This window comes from Phyllobates terribilis, unplaced genomic scaffold (genome assembly GCF_046119375.1).
Source record: "Phyllobates terribilis strain yellow unplaced genomic scaffold, ASM4611937v1 Scaffold_8__6_contigs__length_399053987, whole genome shotgun sequence".
Classification (NCBI taxonomy): domain Eukaryota; kingdom Metazoa; phylum Chordata; class Amphibia; order Anura; family Dendrobatidae; genus Phyllobates; species Phyllobates terribilis.
The window spans coordinates 388,793,448-388,814,469 of NW_027362768.1; the positions used below are offsets into that span (position 1 = coordinate 388,793,448).

General features: G+C 51.5%; 1 protein-coding gene across 1 annotated transcript; it reads right to left on the reverse strand.

Moving 5' to 3' along the window:
* Positions 1-647: 647 nt before the first annotated feature.
* GNAT1 (G protein subunit alpha transducin 1) lies at positions 648-20,781 on the reverse strand. The gene is made up of 9 exons (XM_073642807.1): positions 20,584-20,781; positions 11,344-11,386; positions 10,212-10,353; positions 9,872-10,029; positions 9,589-9,717; positions 9,345-9,474; positions 8,793-8,946; positions 6,182-6,376; positions 648-1,139 (listed from the first exon to the last, which is right to left on the reverse strand). Exons 1-8 carry the CDS (start codon positions 20,687-20,689, stop codon positions 6,186-6,188), a joined length of 1,053 nt encoding a protein of 350 aa, XP_073498908.1. The 5' UTR covers positions 20,690-20,781; the 3' UTR covers positions 648-1,139; positions 6,182-6,185.
* Between the last annotated feature and the right edge of the window lie 241 nt (positions 20,782-21,022).

Consider the following 21,022-nt stretch of genomic DNA (forward strand, 5'->3'; position numbering starts at 1 on the left):
GTCATGTAGAGCATCTCTGGGACAAGGAAGAACGGGCCGTTCCCATCAGGTCAGTGCCTCCTTCTAATGGTCCTGTCCCTTATGGGCCAATATTTCTGCAGAATGATGTCATCACCTCCATGATGTCATCACCTCGGGGGATCTAAGCCACCATGAATGACTGCAGGTCTGAAGGACAGAGAGGGTCCAGTATGCAGCGACTGGGGGGCTCTGATAACTGACCATTCAGTGTCCACTCCTCTCCTACGGGGGTCTCTGCCTTTTCGGTCCCGCAGGATCCAGTACAGTCACCTCTCATCCCACCATGGCAGCTTCAGGTGTATTAACCTTGACGTCCCGACCCATAAGAAAACCATCAGCTTATGACATCCTCCGCCTAAGATTGGCATTTATTGTATGTAAAGCCTGGCATCAAACAGCTACCAACTACCTGTACAGCGGCCGTGGACCCTAATATGGGGTAGCATAAAGTGATTTTTCTTTATAAAAATACATACATTGAGGAACAACAAGGGGTTAACTGTCTATAGGAGCAGCAGGTCCACCCAATGATCTACAGCAAATGAATGGTGGAGATGCTGAGGGCCTGAATGTGAGAAAGGGATGGAGCCCCCCCCCCCCCATAATGGGGCATCAGACAAGGGCCCCAGCACTGACCCCGCGGGAAGGTTATAGGGCCACATCTGGAGGTGTTTTCCGGGCTGCTAAAAATAAATGAATTATAAGCAGACTGGCAGCCCCCCACGCGGACGTGTCCCTCTAACCCGAGGATCAGCAAGATGACAAGTCTCTGCGCGTCACCAGAATCGATGGTCTCTGCACCGGAGGATGCTGGTGTCCTGAAGGTTTCGTTCTGCCAAGGGAATGATGGAGGGGAGATGAGCGTCTGCTGGAGATCTGCGTCCTGACGTCAGTGCTACGTTTACTCATAGAAACCCTAGGTGTCCTCTACTGGGAAGGATGAGAAGCCAGCGGTGTGGGGGCTGTGTGTGTGACATGGCGGCGGGGGCTATTGAGGTCTTCTCTACACCCCTAATCTTTCTGTTTCAGTCCTCCTTCCAGGAGGAAGGTGGGACAGCGCTCCATGGTACGAGGCTCTTTGGAGTGGGAGGGCGAGAGGGCAAAGCACATAACAAAGTCTGAAATAGAAGAAATAAGAAAATTAGATGACTGAAAACCCAAACACGAGGCATCACACAAAGAAACAAGGTAGAATGATGACCGGGATCAATGCTCCAGGCAGATCCAGAGCTGTGCTCGCAATTCAGCTAAGTCAGAGCATAGCAGGCGGCAACTCTGTAATGCAGATACGATGGATGAATAAAGCAAGGACGCAGAAACCACAGAAGAAGGAACATGTCTGCTGTGAAGTCAGATTTCCTGCAAATCTTCCCTTATTTCCTCACAAAGTGCATGTTTGTCCTCAGCGGGAAAACTTGTGTAATTCTGATTTGTTTGTTTGCGGGATGTGAAATGAATCGAGGTCTCCTGGAAGAAACTGTCCGGATCATGATGTTCCAGGACAACTGCAGGCTTATTGCACGACTGCTGCTCCCGCACGTGAACAGATGACGGCACTTTGTGTTTGTCAGGACTGGATATTTGAGTAAGATTAAAAGGGTCAAGAGAGTGTCCTGGGCCACTGTTCACACAAGCCACCCTCCCAGCAATCATAACAGCAACATGCAAAGATCATAGTGATGAGAGAACGTCAACCATGGCCGACAACGCTGACCACATCTACACGTTTTATAACTGAGAGGTTCTCAGCTCCGCCTACTAGTGATGACATCACTGATATAATGATGAGACCCCGCCCCTTATACTCCAGCACCAGCTCCTCATCTATCACTGCTGACATCCTGCCTGTGTACATGTATGAGAAGTTGTCAGCCCTGCCCCCTGGTGATGACATCACTGATATAATGATGAGACCCCGCCCCTTATACTACAGCACCAGCTCCTCATCTATCACTGCTGACATCCTGCCTGTATACATGTATGAGAGGTTGTCAGCCCCGCCCCCTGGTGATGACATCACTGATATAATGATGAGACCCCGCCCCTTATACTCCAGCACCAGCTCCTCATATATCACTGCTGACAACCTGCCTGTGTACATGTATGAGAAGTTGTCAGCCCCGCCCCCTGGTGATGACATCACTGATATAATGATGAGACCCCGCCCCTTATACTACAGCATCAGCTCCTCATCTGTCACTGCTGACATCCTGCCTGTATACATGTATGAGAGGTTGTCAGCCCCGCCCACTGGTGATGACATCACTGATATAATGATGAGACCACACCCCTTATACTACAGCACCAGCTCCTCATCTATCACTGCTGACATCCTGCCTGTATACATGTATGAGAGGTTGTCAGCCCTGCCCCCTGGTGATGACATCACTGATATAATGATGAGACCACACCCCTTATACTACAGCACCAGCTCCTCATCTATCACTGCTGACAACCAGCCTGTATACATGTATGAGAGGTTGTCAGCCCCGCCCCCTGGTGATGACATCACTGATATAATGATGAGACCCCCGCCCCTTATACTCCAGCACCAGCTCCTCATCTATCACTGCTGACATCCTGCCTGTATACATGTATGAGAGGTTGTCAGCCCCGCCCCCTGGTGATGACATCACTGATATAATGATGAGACCACACCCCTTATATTACAGCACCAGCTCCTCATCTATCACTGCTGACATCCTGCCTGTATACATGTATGAGAGGTTGTCAGCCCCGCCCCCTGGTGATGACATCACTGATATAATGATGAGACCACACCCCTTATACTACAGCACCAGCTCCTCATCTATCACTGCTGACAACCTGCCTGTATACATGTGTGAGGGGTTGTCAGCCCCGCCCCCTGGTGATGACATCACTGATATAATGACATGAGACCACACCCCTTATACTCCAGCACCAGCTCCTCATCTATCACTGCTGACATCCTGCCTGTATACATGTATGAGAGGTTGTCAGCCCCGCCCCCTGGTGATGACATCACTGATATAATGATGAGACCCCGCCCCTTATACTACAGCACCAGCTCCTCATCTATCACTGCTGACATCCTGCCTGTATACATGTGTGAGAGGTTGTCAGCCCCGCCCCCTGGTGATGACATCACTGATATAATGATGAGACCCCACCCCTTATACTCCAGCACCAGCTCCTCATCTATCACTGCTGACATCCTGCCTGTATACATGTGAGAGGTTGTCAGCCCCGCCCCTTGGTGATGACATCACTGATATAATGACATGAGACCCCGCCCCTTATACTCCAGCACCAGCTCCTCATCTATCACTGCTGACATCCTGCCTGTATACATGTATGAGAGGTTGTCAGCCCCACCCCCTGGTGATGACATCACTGATATAATGATGAGACCACACCCCTTATACTACAGCACCAGCTCCTCATCTATCACTGCTGACATCCTGCCTGTATACATGTATGAGAGGTTGTCAGCCCCGCCCCCTGGTGATGACATCACTGATATAATGATGAGACCCCGCCCCTTATACTGCAGCACCAGCTCCTCATCTATCACTGCTGACATCCTGCCTGTATACATGTATGAGAGGTTGTCAGCCCCGCCCCCTGGTGATGAAATCACTGATATAATGATGAGACCACACCCCTTATACTACAGCACCAGCTCCTCATCTATCACTGCTGACATCCTGCCTGTATACATGTATGAGAGGTTGTCAGCCCCGCCCCCTGGTGATGACATCACTGATATAATGATGAGACCCCGCCCCTTATACTACAGCACCAGCTGCTCATCTATCACTGCTGACATCCTGCCTGTATACATGTATGAGAGGTTGTCAGCCCCGCCCCCTGGTGATGAAATCACTGATATAATGATGAGACCCCGCCCCTTATACTCCAGCACCAGCTCCTCATCTATCACTGCTGACATCCTGCGTGTATACATGTATGAGAGGTTGTCAACCCCGCCCCCTGGTGATGACATCACTGATATAATGATGAGACCACGCCCCTTATACTACAGCACCAGCTCCTCATCTATCACTGCTGACATCCTGCCTATATACATGTATGAGAGGTTGTCAGCCCCGCCCCCTGGTGATGACATTACTGATATAATGATGAGACCACGCCCCTTATACTACAGCACCAGCTCCTCATCTATCACTGCTGACATCCTGCCTGTATACATGTATGAGAGGTTGTCAGCCCCGCCCCCTGGTGATGACATCACTGATATAATGATGAGACCCCGCCCCTTATACTCTAGCACCAGCTCCTCATCTATCACTGCTGACATCCTGCCTGTATACATGTATGAGAGGTTGTCAGCCCCGCCCCCTGGTGATGACATCACTGATATAATGATGAGACCCCGCCCCTTATACTGCAGCACCAGCTCCTCATCTATCACTGCTGACATCCTGCCTGTATACATGTATGAGAGGTTGTCAGCCCCGCCCCCTGGTGATGATATCACTGATATAATGATGAGACCCCGCCCCTTATACTACAGCACCAGCTCCTCATCTATCACTGCTGACAACCTGCCTGTGTACATGTATGAGAGGTTGTCAGCCCCGCCCCCTGGTGATGAAATCACTGATATAATGATGAGACCCCGCCCCTTATACTCCAGCACCAGCTCCTCATCTATCACTGCTGACATCCTGCGTGTATACATGTATGAGAGGTTGTCAACCCCGCCCCCTGGTGATGACATCACTGATATAATGATGAGACCACGCCCCTTATACTACAGCACCAGCTCCTCATCTATCACTGCTGACATCCTGCCTATATACATGTATGAGAGGTTGTCAGCCCCGCCCCCTGGTGATGACATTACTGATATAATGATGAGACCACGCCCCTTATACTACAGCACCAGCTCCTCATCTATCACTGCTGACATCCTGCCTGTATACATGTATGAGAGGTTGTCAGCCCCGCCCCCTGGTGGTGACATCACTGATATAATGATGAGACCACACCCCTTATACTACAGCACCAGCTCCTCATCTATCACTGCTGACATCCTGCCTGTATACATGTGTGAGAGGTCAGCCCCGCCCCCTGGTGATGACATCACTGATATAATGATGAGACCCCGCCCCTTATACTCTAGCACCAGCTCCTCATCTATCACTGCTGATATCCTGCCTGTATACATGTATGAGAGGTTGTCAGCCCCGCCCCCTGGTGATGACATCACTGATATAATGATGAGACCCCGCCCCTTATACTACAGCACCAGCTGCTCATCTATCACTGCTGACATCCTGCCTGTATACATGTATGAGAGGTTGTCAGCCCCGCCCCCTGGTGATGACATCACTGATATAATGATGAGACCCCGCCCCTTATACTCCAGCACCAGCTCCTCATCTATCACTGCTGACATCCTGCCTGTATACATGTATGAGAGGTTGTCAGCCCCGCCCCCTGGTGATGACATCACTGATATAATGATGAGACCCCGCCCCTTATACTGCAGCACCAGCTCCTCATCTATCACTGCTGACATCCTGCCTGTATACATGTATGAGAGGTTGTCAGCCCTGCCCCCTGGTGATGACATCACTGATATAATGATGAGACCACACCCCTTATACTGCAGCACCAGCTCCTCATCTATCACTGCTGACATCCTGCCTGTATACATGTGTGAGAGGAGGTCAGCCCCGCCCCCTGGTGATGACATCACTGATATAATGATGAGACCCCGCCCCTTATACTGCAGCACCAGCTCCTCATCTATCACTGCTGACATCCTGCCTGTATACATGTGTGAGAGGAGGTCAGCCCCGCCCCCTGGTGATGACATCACTGATATAATGATGAGACCCCGCCCCTTATACTACAGCACCAGCTCCTCATCTATCACTGCTGACATCCTGCCTGTATACATGTATGAGAGGTTGTCAGCCCTGCCCCCGCTCACTTACATCCGTTATTTTGCTGCTTTAAGTGGAGATCCCTTTAAAGGGGTTGTATAATCTATTCTACAAGCACAATACAAATTTACCCAATTGATATGATGAGACAACCCTTTAAAGGCATTGAGTGCTATCTGCTAATGTGGAGATCTCCATGGACAATGGCTCCCGGGAAATGCTGGATATTGGCGCAGTAGCAGGATCTTCTGTATTCTCACCTCCTCAGAACAGGCCGCAGTCCTTCAGGTTTTCTTTGATGATAATGTCTGTGACGGCATCAAACACAAACTTGACGTTCTCTGTGTCGGTGGCGCAGGTCATGTGGCTGTAAATTTCCTTCACGTCTCGTCGCATATTCAGCTCCAGGAACTGAGTCTTGATGTAGTTCCCAGCATCTTCATATGTGTTTGGACCTGGATTATGACAAAGACATGAAGTCCCCACCGCTCCACCGAAACTGCCCCGACCAAAATTATTAATGAATTACAGCCAAAGCTAGCAGACAATTCTCTATATTTCTCCTTCTTGACCTGTCCTCTGCCTTTGACACAGTTGACCACTGCCTCCTACTACAGATCCTCACTTCCCTTGGCGTCAAAGACCTTGCCCTATCCTGGATCTCCTCATACCTTTCTAACCGCACATTTAGCGTCTCCCACTCCCACACTACCTCCTCATACCGCCCTCTCTATGTTATGTCCCTCAAGACTCTGTCCTGGAAACCCTACTCTTTTCAATTTATACCTTTTTGGCCTGAGACAACTCCTAAAGTCCCTTGGCTTTGGGTGCCATCTATACACTTATGATACTCAGATCTACCTCTCTGGCCCAGACGTCACCTCTCTGCTGTCCAGAATCCCAGAGTGTCTATCAACCATATCCTCCTTCTCCTCTCGCTTCCTAAAACTCAATGTGGTCAAACCTGAACTCATCATCTTTCCTCCATCTCAACTAACCCCCTTACCTGATCTATCACAATAAATTAGATCACGCTTTTTCCTGTACTGGAAGTCTGTTGCCTTGGAGTAACCCTCAACTGCCCTGTCCTTCAAACCGCACATCCAAGCCCTCACCACCTCCTGTCACCTCCAAATATTTCCAGAATCTGTCCTTTCCTCAACCCTTAGTCTAATAAATGTTAATGCCGCCATCATCATCTCCCACCTCGACTACTGCAATATCTTCCTCTGTGGCCTACCTGCTAACACTCCTAACTCACCAGTCTGCCATTAACTCTGCTGCCCAACTACTCCACATCTCTCCTCGTTTCTCCCCTTTGCAGATCCTTTCATTGGCACCCAATAAGGTATCCAGTTCAAAGTACTTACACTGACCTATAAAGCCACCCATAACCTTTCTCCTCCGTACATCTCCTAACTAATCTCCCGATATCTTCCAACACGTGATCTCCTGTCCTCTCAAGACCTCCTTCTCTCCTCCACTGTTATATGTTCCTCACCCAATCGCCTCCAAAAGTTCTGCTCACTTTCCCCTGTCCTCTAGAATTCTGTGCCTTAACGCGTTCGATTATTCGCCACATTCGGATCCTTCAGACGGAACCTGAAAACCCATCTCTTCAAGAAAGCTACAACCTGCAATGACTCTGCTGCCACCTCACCACCACCGGAGCTGCCACCTCACCACTACTGGAGCTGCCCTCTTACCACCACCAGAGTTGCTACCTCACCACCATCAGAGCTGCCACCCCACCAGCACTGGAGTAGCCCTCTTACCACCACCGGAGCTGCCACCTCACCACCATCGTAGCTGCCACCTCACCACCACTGGAGCTGCCCTCTTACCACCACCAGAGTTGCCACCTCACCACCATCGGAGCTGCCACCCCAGCACCACTGGAGCTGCCCTCTTACCACCACCGGAGCTCCCACCTCACCACCATCGGAGCTGCCACCCCACCACCACTGGAGCTGCTCTCTTACCACCACCAGAGTTGCCACCTCACCACCATCGGAGCTGCCACCCCACCAGCACTGGAGTAGCCCTCTTACCACAACCGGAGCTGCCACCTCACCACCACCGGAGCTGCCACCTCACCACCACTGGAGCTGCCCTCTTACCACCACCAGAGTTGCCACCTCACCACCATCGGAGCTGCCACCCCACCAGCACTGGAGTAGCCCTCTTACCACCACTGGAGCTGCCCTCTTACCACCACCAGAGTTGCCACCTCACCACCACCGGAGCTGCCACCTCACCACCATCGGAGCTGCCACCTCACCACCACTGGAGCTGCCCTCTTACCACCACCAGAGTTGCCACCTCACCACCATCGGAGCTGCCACCCCACCAGCACTGGAGTAGCCCTCTTACCACCACCGGAGCAGCCACCTCACCACCACCGGAGCTGCCACTTCACCACCATCGGAGCTGCCACCCTACCAGCACTGGAGTAGCCCTCTTACCACCACCGAAGCTGCCACCTCACCACCATCGGAGCTGCCACCCTACCAGTACTGGAGTAGCCCTCTTACCACCACCGGAGCTGCCACCTCACCACCATCGGAGCTGCCACCCTACCACCACTGGAGCTGCCCTCTTACCTCCACCGGAGGTGCTGCAATCTCCCTAACCTGTCTATTTTCCCATTACCCTGTAGACTGGAAGCCCATAAGGGCAGGGCCCTCTCCTTTCTGTACCAGTCTGTCATTGTTAGTTCTCTATAATTTATATTTATATTTTGTATGTAACCCCTTCTCATGTACAGCACCATGGAATCAATGGTGCTCTAAAAATAAATAATAATAATAATGAAGTAGTGAGGTTGTGATTAGGGTGTAATGGGCCAAGCCCTCCATCCACTCCCCTCACCATCATAGTCTGGGAAGCAGATGCTCAGATGGGCCTTCTTGATCTTTTCTGTGAAGACATCTTTCTTGTTGAGGAAAAGTACGATGGAAGTCGTGGCGAAGTAACGGTGATTACAGATACTGTTGAAAAGGTGCAGGCTTTCATGCATTCGGTTCTGCAAGAGTAGAAAGGAAGAAGCATCTTGAAGACGCTGTAGATGTTTCCACAATCATCTGGAGACTAAAGGGATATACCGCTTGGCCAACCTTTCTCCCTCCAACTTCATCTGTGCCAATACACATTACATGGTTGGCCAGGTCTGGCTGACATCTAATGTGTATGGGGCCATTACTCTGCGCTGATGTTTCGTGAGCCATTGGAGTTCTTATTTAAAGGGGTTTTGTCTTTCGCGGTATGGCCGTTTGCGGAAATCTGAAGTTCTGAGTATAAACGTGATCATTAAATGAGGATGGGTGGCATTTTAGAAGCCCATTCAGTAGACACTATAGTTCCTACGCTATAATTAAAAATGTGTCTGACGCATGGACAGGTTCACAGTGACGGGTCATTTACCACTTCATCGTCTTCCACCAGGACCATATCGTACGCGCTGAGAGCAGCAATAAATATTATGCAGGTGACACCTTCAAAGCAGTGGATCCACTTCTTTCGCTCGGATCGCTGACCTCCCACATCAAACATCCTGTGACAGAGAGGCACATTGTGTGGGGGTCCGAGCACAGGTGACCGGGCCCCTCCCCTGATAACAGCCCAGTGTTACCTGTTCATCATCATCATCAGAATATGGCCAACGTACCTAAAGTTCAGATCTTTAAAACCAAATTGTGTTTCAATGATACCAGTAGTCTTCACTCGGGACCTGAGGACGTCTTGTTCAGTGGGGACATACCCCGGGGTCACCAATCTTTCCAGGTCATTCAGATAACTGAAGAAGAATGCGGACACTCAGGACACACTTCATATATGTTTACATCTAGACCAATTCACTGGAAGGTCAACCACGTGGAGTGAACTCTGCATGGTCAACCAGCAATCAAGAGCCACGGAAATGTTTACTGGCAATCTACTAAGATACTTACTATCCGGCTGAATCATTGAGCTGATACTCAGATGCACGGTCGAAGCACGCCTGGATACCCGTATCTTTCCACAGGCGTCCAATGATGTCTGACATCTCTTTCGGCATGGCGCCTTCATCGATGGTGTCGGCCAAGTGCATGAGTTTTCGGGCATCATCCTGGAAATAAGAAGCACTGATGATAACCCTTCATATTACAGCTTGGTGATGGTTTGGAGGGAGCTGAGCACTGTGTCTACTGTCTGAGGACAGTGTAGAGGACTTGCTTTATGGCTACGGATGATTAGTCGTGTAATATTCTGTGCCGTCAGCTACATTCGAGCTCTCTGGTGATGCCTCACCTGTCGGGCAGGGTCACCATACTGGATGTTCAGTGTGTTCATAGCTCTGACGATGGCCAGCATGGACTGAAGCGTGTTACCATAAATAATGGAGATAAACTCCAGGCATTCTTCCAGGGAGTAACCATCCTGATGAATAATTCTGAAGGAAATAAAACAAGACATAGAAAAGTGTAATAAAACAGAGGAATTGAAGAACACGACCCATCAGCGAGTCCAGGAAGAAGGTGGAGGTGTAGAGGCCGACAGAGGTTAGATGGACATGAGATGGATTGAAGGCTCTCCTCCGTGCTGCACCTACTCTACCATCTCTCGCTACCACCCTACCTGTGCTTTCCGTTCTTCCACTGACCTGATGGCGCTCATTTACATTACACTGTAGGTGATGGAAATGGTCAATTTCAACCTTATTCAGGTTTAATTTAACAGTGAATAATTATTTTGGCTGACTGGTCACAGACCGTCATTCTTCTGAAATGAAGTCAGTCGTGTTTCCATTTTTCCTGCCATTGACCATCTAAATAATTTTCGTTGAATGGAAGATCTGTCATCCATTAACGATCTTGCTTCGATAGAATATTTCCAGGCTGATTGTGTTCGTCCGTCGCCCGTTGTTACTGAACGTGTATGGAAAGTGTGACCAAAGGAGCCAACATGGATTAAAATGTGTGAAGACCACCAAACACGTTAAGGTCGGCCGAACCCGCCAATATGGACGGGTGCAGATGACAATCTGATATTGTTGTCTCCCACAACAGATGAGCGTTTGGCCGAAGAAGTGCGCACCGGCTGACACAATGGCCGGCAGCTCACCTCCGAGTGATCAGCAGACCGGAATCAGACATGCACGATCCACATCTCTTCTGACCGTCAGTCGCCATACACATTAGACCGTTGACCCAACCATTTCATATCGGTGCGTTCAGCAGACTTTTGTCTAATGTGTATGGGGGCCATAACATCCTCCATAATGTGAATCTTCCACAATATGCGCCAGGCTATCCTAATGCTAGTACTCTTCGGTGTATAACTGTAATGTCTGATTGTGTCTGTACACCTGACCTCTGACATGTACAGCGCTGCAGAATATGTTGCCGCTATATATGAGATGATCGCTGTGCATCGTACTCACTTCATCTGTTTTACGATGGTGCTCTTCCCGGACTCTCCGGCTCCTACAATATGAAGAATAAAAACATGTCAAGTACAGTTTGCTCTCAAGCTTCTCTTTTACAGAAGGATTGAGGGTGTGGGGAGATCCCACCCGATCCCCAGATTTGGTTATTGTGTGGATTTCTTGCAGATTTGTGCACCGTGGTCTCATACATGATGGGATTCCACTGTGTAATCATTTGTTTGATCTCATGAGAAGCTTCATGCCACTAACATGGAGGCTTAAGCCCCAATACACATTAGATGTCTGGCGTCTGTTGGCTGAATGGTGCTTCGATCGATCGCTCGGACAGCAGCCGTCTCGGCCACCTCTCCTATACACAGCAGCCGTCTCGGCCACCTCTCCTATACGCAGCAGCCGTCTTGGCCACCTCCCTTATACACAGCAGCCGTCTCGGCCACCTCTCCTATACGCAGCAGCCGTCTTGGCCACCTCCCTTATACACAGCAGCCGTCTCGGCCACCTCTCCTATACGCAGCAGCCGTCTCGGCCACCTCTCCTATACGCAGCAGCCGTCTCGGCCACCTCTCCTATACGCAGCAGCCGTCTCGGCCACCTCTCCTATACGCAGCAGCCGTCTCGGCCACCTCTCCTATATACAGCAGCTGTCTCGGCCACCTCTCCTATACACAGCAGCCGTCTCGGCCACCTCTCTTATATACAGGACTGCTCATTTGGCCGAGTGCTCCTGTGTTCTCAAGGAGATAGCCGCCGGCGGACACAAATGATCAGCTAAATCAGCCATGCCCGATCGACATTTTCCCTGGTGATCACATGCCTCATACTCATTAGTGCTGGCCGACATTAGTCTACTGTACGGGGGGCTGGATGAGCGAACATATGTACCATACATGCAACCTCTGCAGCTGCACAGGGGCTACCGGCACCATATGTACCATACATGCAACCTCTGCAGCTGCACAAGGGCCACCGGCACCATATGTACCATACATGCAACCTCTGCAGCTGCACAGGGGCTACCGTCACCATATGTACCATACATGCAACCTCTGCAGCTGCACAGGGGCCACCGGCACCATATGTACCATACATGCAACCTCTGCAGCTGCACAGGGGCTACCGGCACCATATGTACCATACATGCAACCTCTGCAGCTGCACAGGGGCCACCGGCACCATATGTACCATACATGCAACCTCTGCAGCTGCACAGGGGCCACCGGCATCATATGTACCATACATGCAACCTCTGCAGCTGCACATGGGCCACCGGCACCATATGTACCATACATGCAACCTCTGCAGCTGCACAGGGGCCACCGGCACCATATGTACCATACATGCAACCTCTGCAGCTGCACAGGGGCCACCGGCACCATATGTACCATACATGCAACCTCTGCAGCTGCACAGGGGCCACCGGCACCATATGTACCATACATGCAACCTCTGCAGCTGCACATGGGCCACCGGCACCATATGTACCATACATGCAACCTCTGCAGCTGCACAGGGGCCACCGGCACCATATGTACCATGCATGAAACCTCTGCAGCTGCACAGGGACTACCGACACCATATGTACCATACATGCAACCTCGCAGCAGCACAGGGGCCACCGGCGCCATATGTATCATACATGCAACCTCTGCAGCTGCACAGGGGCCACCGGCACCATATGTACCATACATGCAACCTCTGCAGCAGCACAGGGGCCACCGGCACCATATGTACCATACATGCAACCTCTGCAGCTGCACAGGGGCTACCGGCACCATATGTACCATACATGCAACCTCTGCAGCTGCACAGGGGCCACCGGCACCATATGTACCATACATGCAACCTCTGCAGCTGCACAGGGGCCACCGGCACCATATGTACCATACATGCAACCTCTGCAGCTGCACAGGGGCCACCGGCACCATGTGTACCATACATGCAACCTCTGCCGCTGCACAGGGGCCACGGGCACCATGTGTACCATACATGCAACCTCTGCCGCTGCACAGGGGCCACCGGCACCATATGTACCATACATGCAACCTCTGCAGCTGCACAGGGGCCACCGGCACCATATGTACCATACATGCAACCTCTGCAGCTGCACAGGGGCCACCGGCACCATATGTACCATACATGCAACCTCTGCAGCTGCACAGGGGCCACCGGCACCATATGTACCATGCATGAAACCTCTGCAGCTGCACAGGGACTACCGGCACCATATGTACCATACATGCAACCTCTGCAGCAGCACAGGGGCCACCGGCACCATATGTACCATGCATGAAACCTCTGCAGCTGCACAGGGACTACCGGCACCATATGTACCATGCATGAAACCTCTGCCGTTGCACAGGGACTACCGGCACCATATGTACCATACATGCAACCTCTGCAGCTGCACAGGGGCTACCGGCACCATATGTACCATACATGCAACCTCTGCAGCTGCACAGGGGCTACCGGCACCATATGTACCATACATGCAACCTCTGCAGCTGCACAGGGGCCACCGGCACCATATGTACCATACATGCAATCTCTGCAGCTGTACAGGGGCTACCGACACCATATGTACCATACATGCAACCTCTGCAGCTGCACAGGGGCCACCGGCACCATATGTACCATACATGCAACTTCTGCAGCTGCACAGGGGCTACCGGCACCATATGTACCATACATGCAACCTCTGCAGCTGCACAGGGGCCACCGGCACCATATGTACCATACATGCAACCTCTGCAGCTGCACAGGGGCCACCGGCACCATATGTACCATACATGCAACCTCTGCAGCTGCACAGGGGCCATCGGCACCATATGTACCATACATGCAACCTCTGCAGCTGCACAGGGGCCACCGGCACCATATGTACCATACATGCAACCTCTGCAGCTGCACAGGGGCCACCGGCACCATATGTACCATACATGCAACCTCTGCAGCAGCACAGGGGCCACCGGCGCCATATGTACCATACATGCAACCTCTGCAGCTGCACAGGGGCCACCGGCACCATATGTACCATGCATGAAACCTCTGCCGTTGCACAGGGACTACCGGCACCATATGTACCATACATGCAACCTCTGCAGCAACACAGGGGCCACCGGCACCATATGTACCATACATGCAACCTCTGCAGCTGCACAGGGGCTACCGGCACCATATGTACCATACATGCTGTAGCACCCTAAGGATTCGGCTGCTACAGGGGTATTGCACCTCAACCCAGAGGTGTGATATTCCACTCCCGGGTAAGGATGGAGTGTGGAACTGAGCTCAGTTAGCTGCATGCACTACACACATCCCATTTCCGAGGAACAGACCGACGGTACTCCCACCAGTTTATGTGCAGGTACGACAGTGTCTGTTCCTGGCTGGAGTGGGAGGGGGGTGGAACATCCCAGTAGTGTAGGGGCAGATAGGGGGAGCAGCCTGGGTAAAGCTAGGAGCTCATTGGGTGCTGGTCACCTGAGCTCACACATAGAGGGAGTATATAAGGTGGGAACCATCTTAGATCAGGGTCAGTCTGTGAGACGTCAGTCTTTTGTAGAGGTTTGGTCAGTCTGAGAGAGCCTGAGAAGCAGAGAGAGAGGAGAAAGAAGGACCCAGAAGGGGGAGAAGAGGGAACTCCAAGAACCCAAAATTAGATCAGAGGGTGAAGAGTTGGCAACAGGGTACCGGATCCCAAGCTGGTGGAGGCTACAGCACACCTTAGCCAGAGACCGGAGGTCGTGGGCAGGATCTGCCACGACCACCCACTAAATCCACCCGGAAGGCAAACCAAGAATAGGGTCAGGGAACCCAGAGACAAGGGTTTACCAACAAGAGGCCCGAGGGAGCCGGACTTAGGTGGATCCCTGGTGGGGAAGGCCAGAGAGAAGGACAAGTCAGAAAGGGAGCTCAGGACCACGCTCCAGAATCACCTGGGGGTTGGCCGAGTCCAAGACCTGGTGGACGCAGCACGGCTCGGGCGGTCACTTAAGGCCGGAGTGACCACAAGAACAGCAGTAAGTAAAAACCCTGAACTGCACAGCCCGGCTCGGAGTCTTCTTAACATCCACACTGCACCACCACTACCACCATCCTCTACACCTGACCCCCTGAGGCTATACCCCTCCCGTTGGGGGTTATACTACCAGAGCTGCACAAGCACCACCAGCCTCAGCGGACCCTGCTGCAGCGGCGGCCGTATTGACCGCAAATCAACGGGTGGCGTAGTCGACACAAAGAACACTAATAACATCTGTAAGGACTGCCACACACTGAGCTTGACACCCTGGGCACGGACCGGGTCACCGCCACTCGGAGACTACAACCCCCATCTGATCCGGCTCCGGGTATCCCCCAAACACTGGCCCAGGGGGCGCGTCACATGCAACCTCTGCAGCTGCACAGGGGCCACCGGCACCATATGTACCATACATGCAACCTCTGCAGCTGCACAGGGGCCACCGGCACCATATGTACCATACATGCAACCTCTGCAGCTGCACAGGGGCCACCGGCACCATGTGTACCATACATGCAACCTCTGCAGCTGCACAGGGGCCACCGACACCATATGTACCATGCATGAAACCTCTGCAGCTGAACAGGGACTACCGGCACCATATGTACCATACATGCAACCTCTGCAGCTGCACAGGGGCCACCGGCACCATATGTACCATACATGCAACCTCTGCAGCTGCACAGGGGCCACCGGCACCATGTGTACCATACATGCAACCTCTGCCGCTGCACAGGGGCCACGGGCACCATGTGTACCATACATGCAACCTCTGCAGCTGCACAGGGGCCACCGGCACCATGTGTACCATACATGCAACCTCTGCAGCTGCACAGGGGCCACCGGCACCATATGTACCATACATGCAACCTCTGCAGCTGCACAGGGGCCACCGGCACCATATGTACCATACATGCAACCTCTGCCGCTGCACAGGGGCCACCGGCACCATATGTACCATACATGCAACCTCTGCAGCTGCACAGGGGCCACCGGCACCATGTGTACCATACATGCAACCTCTGCAGCTGCACAGGGGCCACCGGCACCATGTGTACCATACATGCAACCTCTGCAGCTGCACAGGGGCCACCGGCACCATATGTACCATACATGCAACCTCTGCAGCTGCACAGGGGCCACCGGCACCATATGTACCATGCATGAAACCTCTGCCGTTGCACAGGGACTACCGGCACCATATGTACCATACATGCAACCTCTGCAGCAGCACAGGGGCCACCGGCACCATATGTACCATACATGCAACCTCTGCAGCTGCACAGGGGCTACCGGCACCATATGTACCATACATGCAACCTCTGCAGCTGCACAGGGGCCACCGGCACCATATGTACCATACATGCAACCTCTGCAGCTGCACAGGGGCCACCGGCACCATATGTACGATATATGCAACCTCTGCAGCTGCACAGGGGCCACCGGCACCATGTGTACCATACATGCAACCTCTGCCGCTGCACAGGGGCCACCGGCACCATATGTACCATACATGCAACCTCTGCCGCTGCACAGGGGCCACCGGCACCATATGTACCATACATGCAACTTCTGCAGCTGCACAGGGGCCACCGGCACCATATGTACCATACATGCAACCTCTGCAGCTGCACAGGGGCCACCGGCACCATATGTACCATACATGCAACCTCTGCAGCTGCACAGGGGCCACCGGCACCATATGTACCATACATGCAACCTCTGCAGCTGCACAGTGGCCACCGGCACCATATGTACCATGCATGAAACCTCTGCAGCTACACAGGGGCCACCGGCACCATATGTACCATACATGCAACCTCTGCAGCTGTGCAGGGGCCACCGGCACCATATGTACCATACATGCAACCTCTGCAGCTGCACAGGGGCCACCGGCACCATATGTACCATACATGCAACCTCTGCAGCTGTGCAGGGGCCACCAGCACGTTAAAGCTCCTTCTCTCTACTACATTGTAAGGGGCCTGGCTGATGGAGCGGCTCACAATTACGGGGATTGTTACTTAGATGTAAGGGGGCACTCTATGATGGGCTTGTGGAGAGCAAGGGTCTCCTACGCTGTAGCTGTCATGCCAGCATGTCTCTGATGCTAACTAAGGGCCACACAGCTTACCGATCACATATCTGTGATTACTGCACCGACCTTCTGCTTAATCTTAAGATTCTGTTTCTAAGGACGGAGCAGGTTTAATGGGATAGAAGTGTATCCAGGATCAGCCGCCAGGTATCCCCCCTCCACCCGATTATAGGGTGAGACTACAGGGCTCGGAGCCGACACCAGGCAGCTGGAGCGGTAATTATAATGCCCCATAATGTAATGGGAAATAATTCCATGGAGGACGCACCGAAATATCTGCTATTGTGCACAGACAGATACCTGCAGAATTAATCCGTGCAGTGTCGGACGGGGGACACGAGCCCACCAGTGACATTGACTCTGGGCCGCTGTTCAGCTATGGGCAAATATTCTGTCCCCCAAATTCACCAATTTCCATATAATAATAACTTTGTTGGATGCTTGATGAGAAACTGCTGTCTGTACAGAGCGGCCACTTCAGCTCCTCCTCGGGGCCCTCCGGGGGATCCACCTGTTCTCCTGGGGGCCAGTCCGAGCCTAACCCCATGTATAAACTGCCCGCCATCAGAAGTGAGCGAACCTGAACTTAAACGTTCGGGGTTCATATCAGACACTGACTTCTTCCGGATGTCCATTTTATTTTCGGAGGTCCTGGGGAAGTCCGGGGAGATAGGGAGATAGGGAGATTTTTTTCAGATCCAAAGTTCAGGTCTCCATTGTTTTCAATGGGGTTCGGATTCTGGTTCAGGTTCGGGTACAGTTCTGGTACCCGAAACAAACTTTGGACTAAAGTTTGTCTCGGGTACCATAACCCGCACTTCCACGGGCCGCTCGTCCCTACCTGCCTTGTGTCCTCTTCAGTCTGGGATTTCTCACCATTTTTCCCGTTTCTGTTTCTCTTTTCTTCTGCTCTCGCTGTGATCCTCCATCATGGTGAAAATATCACAGCCAAAATATAGAGCCCTGGCTTCCGATGGTGACAACATGGCTTCCATCCACCATCAGCAAAGCAAGAGCAGGAAGTATCCGATCCCAGTATCCAAGTATCCGATCCCAGTGATACAGGAGCCAATAACCCAACAAGGCGGCGTCAGCAGCTGCATTCACACATCTAACAGCCCTGGACACACGTGTACCACCCCTGCACACACGTGTACCACCCCTGCACACACGTGTACCACCCCTGCACACCCGTGTACCACCCCTGCACATACGTGTACCACCCCTGCACACACGTGTACCACCCCTGGACATATGTTTACCACCCCTGGACACACGTGTACCACCCCTGCACATACGTGTACCACCCCTGCACATACGTGTACCACCCCTGCACATACGTGTACCACCCCTGCACACAGGTGTACCACCCCTGGACATATGTTTACCACCCCTGGACACACGTGTACCACCCCTGCACACACGTGTAGCACCCCTGCACATACGTGTACCACCCCTGGACACACGTGTACCACTCCTGCACACACGTGTAGCACCCCGGGACATATGTGTAGCACCCTTGCACACACGTGTAGCACCCCTGCACATACGTGTACCACCCCTGGACACACATGTACCACCCCTGCACACACGTGTACCACCCCTTGCACATACTTGTACCACCCCTGCACATACATATACCACTCCTGTACATATGTGTACCACCCCTACATATACGTGTACCACCTTGCACATACATGTACCACCCCTGCACACACGTGTACCACCCCTGCCTGCACATATGTGTATCATTGCTGCAGCTAATACTGTGGCATCGATGACTGTAATACGCTCAGATTACTGTCCTGAAGGTGCCACATCCACAACATTGTGCTCCTCTGTCCTTAATCTGTTTGTAAACCGAGCGCTAAGCCGAGGATTAATGTCCTCACCCAAATCCCAGAGCTGAACACCTGCGAGCTGAGACCGAGGAGCGGCAGCGGGGGGCACAAACTACAGCCCCTTAAACTAAGGGGCCAGCAGGAGAGGAAACTAAGAGAAGCTGCAGAGAGATAGCGAGAGATACAGTAGATGATAGATAATAGAGAGAGAGAGGATAGATAATAGAGAGAGAGAGAGAGATGATAGATAGAGAGAGAGATGATACATAAGAGAGAGAGATGATAGATAAGAGAGAGAGAGATGAAAGATAATAGAGAGATGATAGATAATAGAGAGAGATGATAGATAATAGAGAGAGAGGATAGATAATAGAGAGAGAGAGATGATAGATAGAGAGAGATGATACATACGAGAGAGAGAGATGATAGATAATAGAGAGAGAGAGGATAGATAATAGAGAGAGAGAGGATAGATAATAGAGAGAGAGGATAGATAATAGAGAGAGAGAGGATAGATAATAGAGAGAGAGAGGATAGATAATAGAGAGAGAGATGATAGATAGAGAGAGAGATGATACATAAGAGAGAGAGAGATGATAGATAATAGAGAGATATGATAGATAATAGAGAGAGAGAGATGATAGATAATAGAGAGAGAGATGATAGATAATAGAGAGATGATAGATAAAGAGAGAGAGATGATAGATAATAGAGAGAAAGACGATAGATAATAGACAGAGAGATGATAGATAATAGACAGAGAGATGATAGATAATAGAGAGACAGAGGATAGATAATAGAGAGACAGAGGATAGATAATAGACAGAGAGATGATAGATAGAGAGAGAGATGATACATAAGAGAGAGAGATGATAGATAATAGAGAGAGATGATAGATAATAGAGAGAGATGATAGATAATAGAGAGAGAGATGATAGATGATAGATAATAGAGAGAGATCTAGATAATAGCGAGAGAGATGATAGATAATAGAGAGATGATAGATAATAGAGAGAGATGATAGATATTATAGGTGGCTACATGTGACATTGCTCCATACTGATATAACACGGGGAGGTACAGACGCATCGATGCTTTGCGACTTTCTCCTGGACAGACAGGACACGGCTCAGGGTGACAGATTGATGGATATGAGATGGGGGTTTTATCAGTTTTGTCCCTTTGTCCGGTCGTTGCTTCCGGTGCTTCTCCACCGCTGTGGCCTATGTTGGTGCCATGTGTAGATTATGATTATTCCCGTCGGTGCCACTCACCCAGTAGGAGCAGTTTCACCGTCCTGGCGTCCTTCTCTGCATCTTCCCTGAGTTTCTTCTCCAGTTCTCGGGAATGCTTCTCCTCGGCGCTGGCTCCGGCTCCCATGCTTTACGTGGCCCAAGTCAAATCCTACTGGGGAATATTCCTCCTTATGGGCCTGAGAGTGGCAAGCTGTGTGACCACCACTAGGACTGGCGGAGGAATGAGTCCTGTCTCCCTTCCCTCCTGCCAAATCTCATCTGCTCTAATTCGCAATAGGATTTTACAGCCATATCTTGTCATGTGACTGCCAGGAGCCTATAGCAGCCAAGGACAGGTAAAGGGGTGAGACAGGTGTGTGGTGCTGAGCTCAGCTGAAGTCCATCGCCCCGCACAGAAGTGTCCTGATCCCGGGAAGAGGTTTATCGTAAATCTCTGTATACGCTGAGTCCAGGGAGG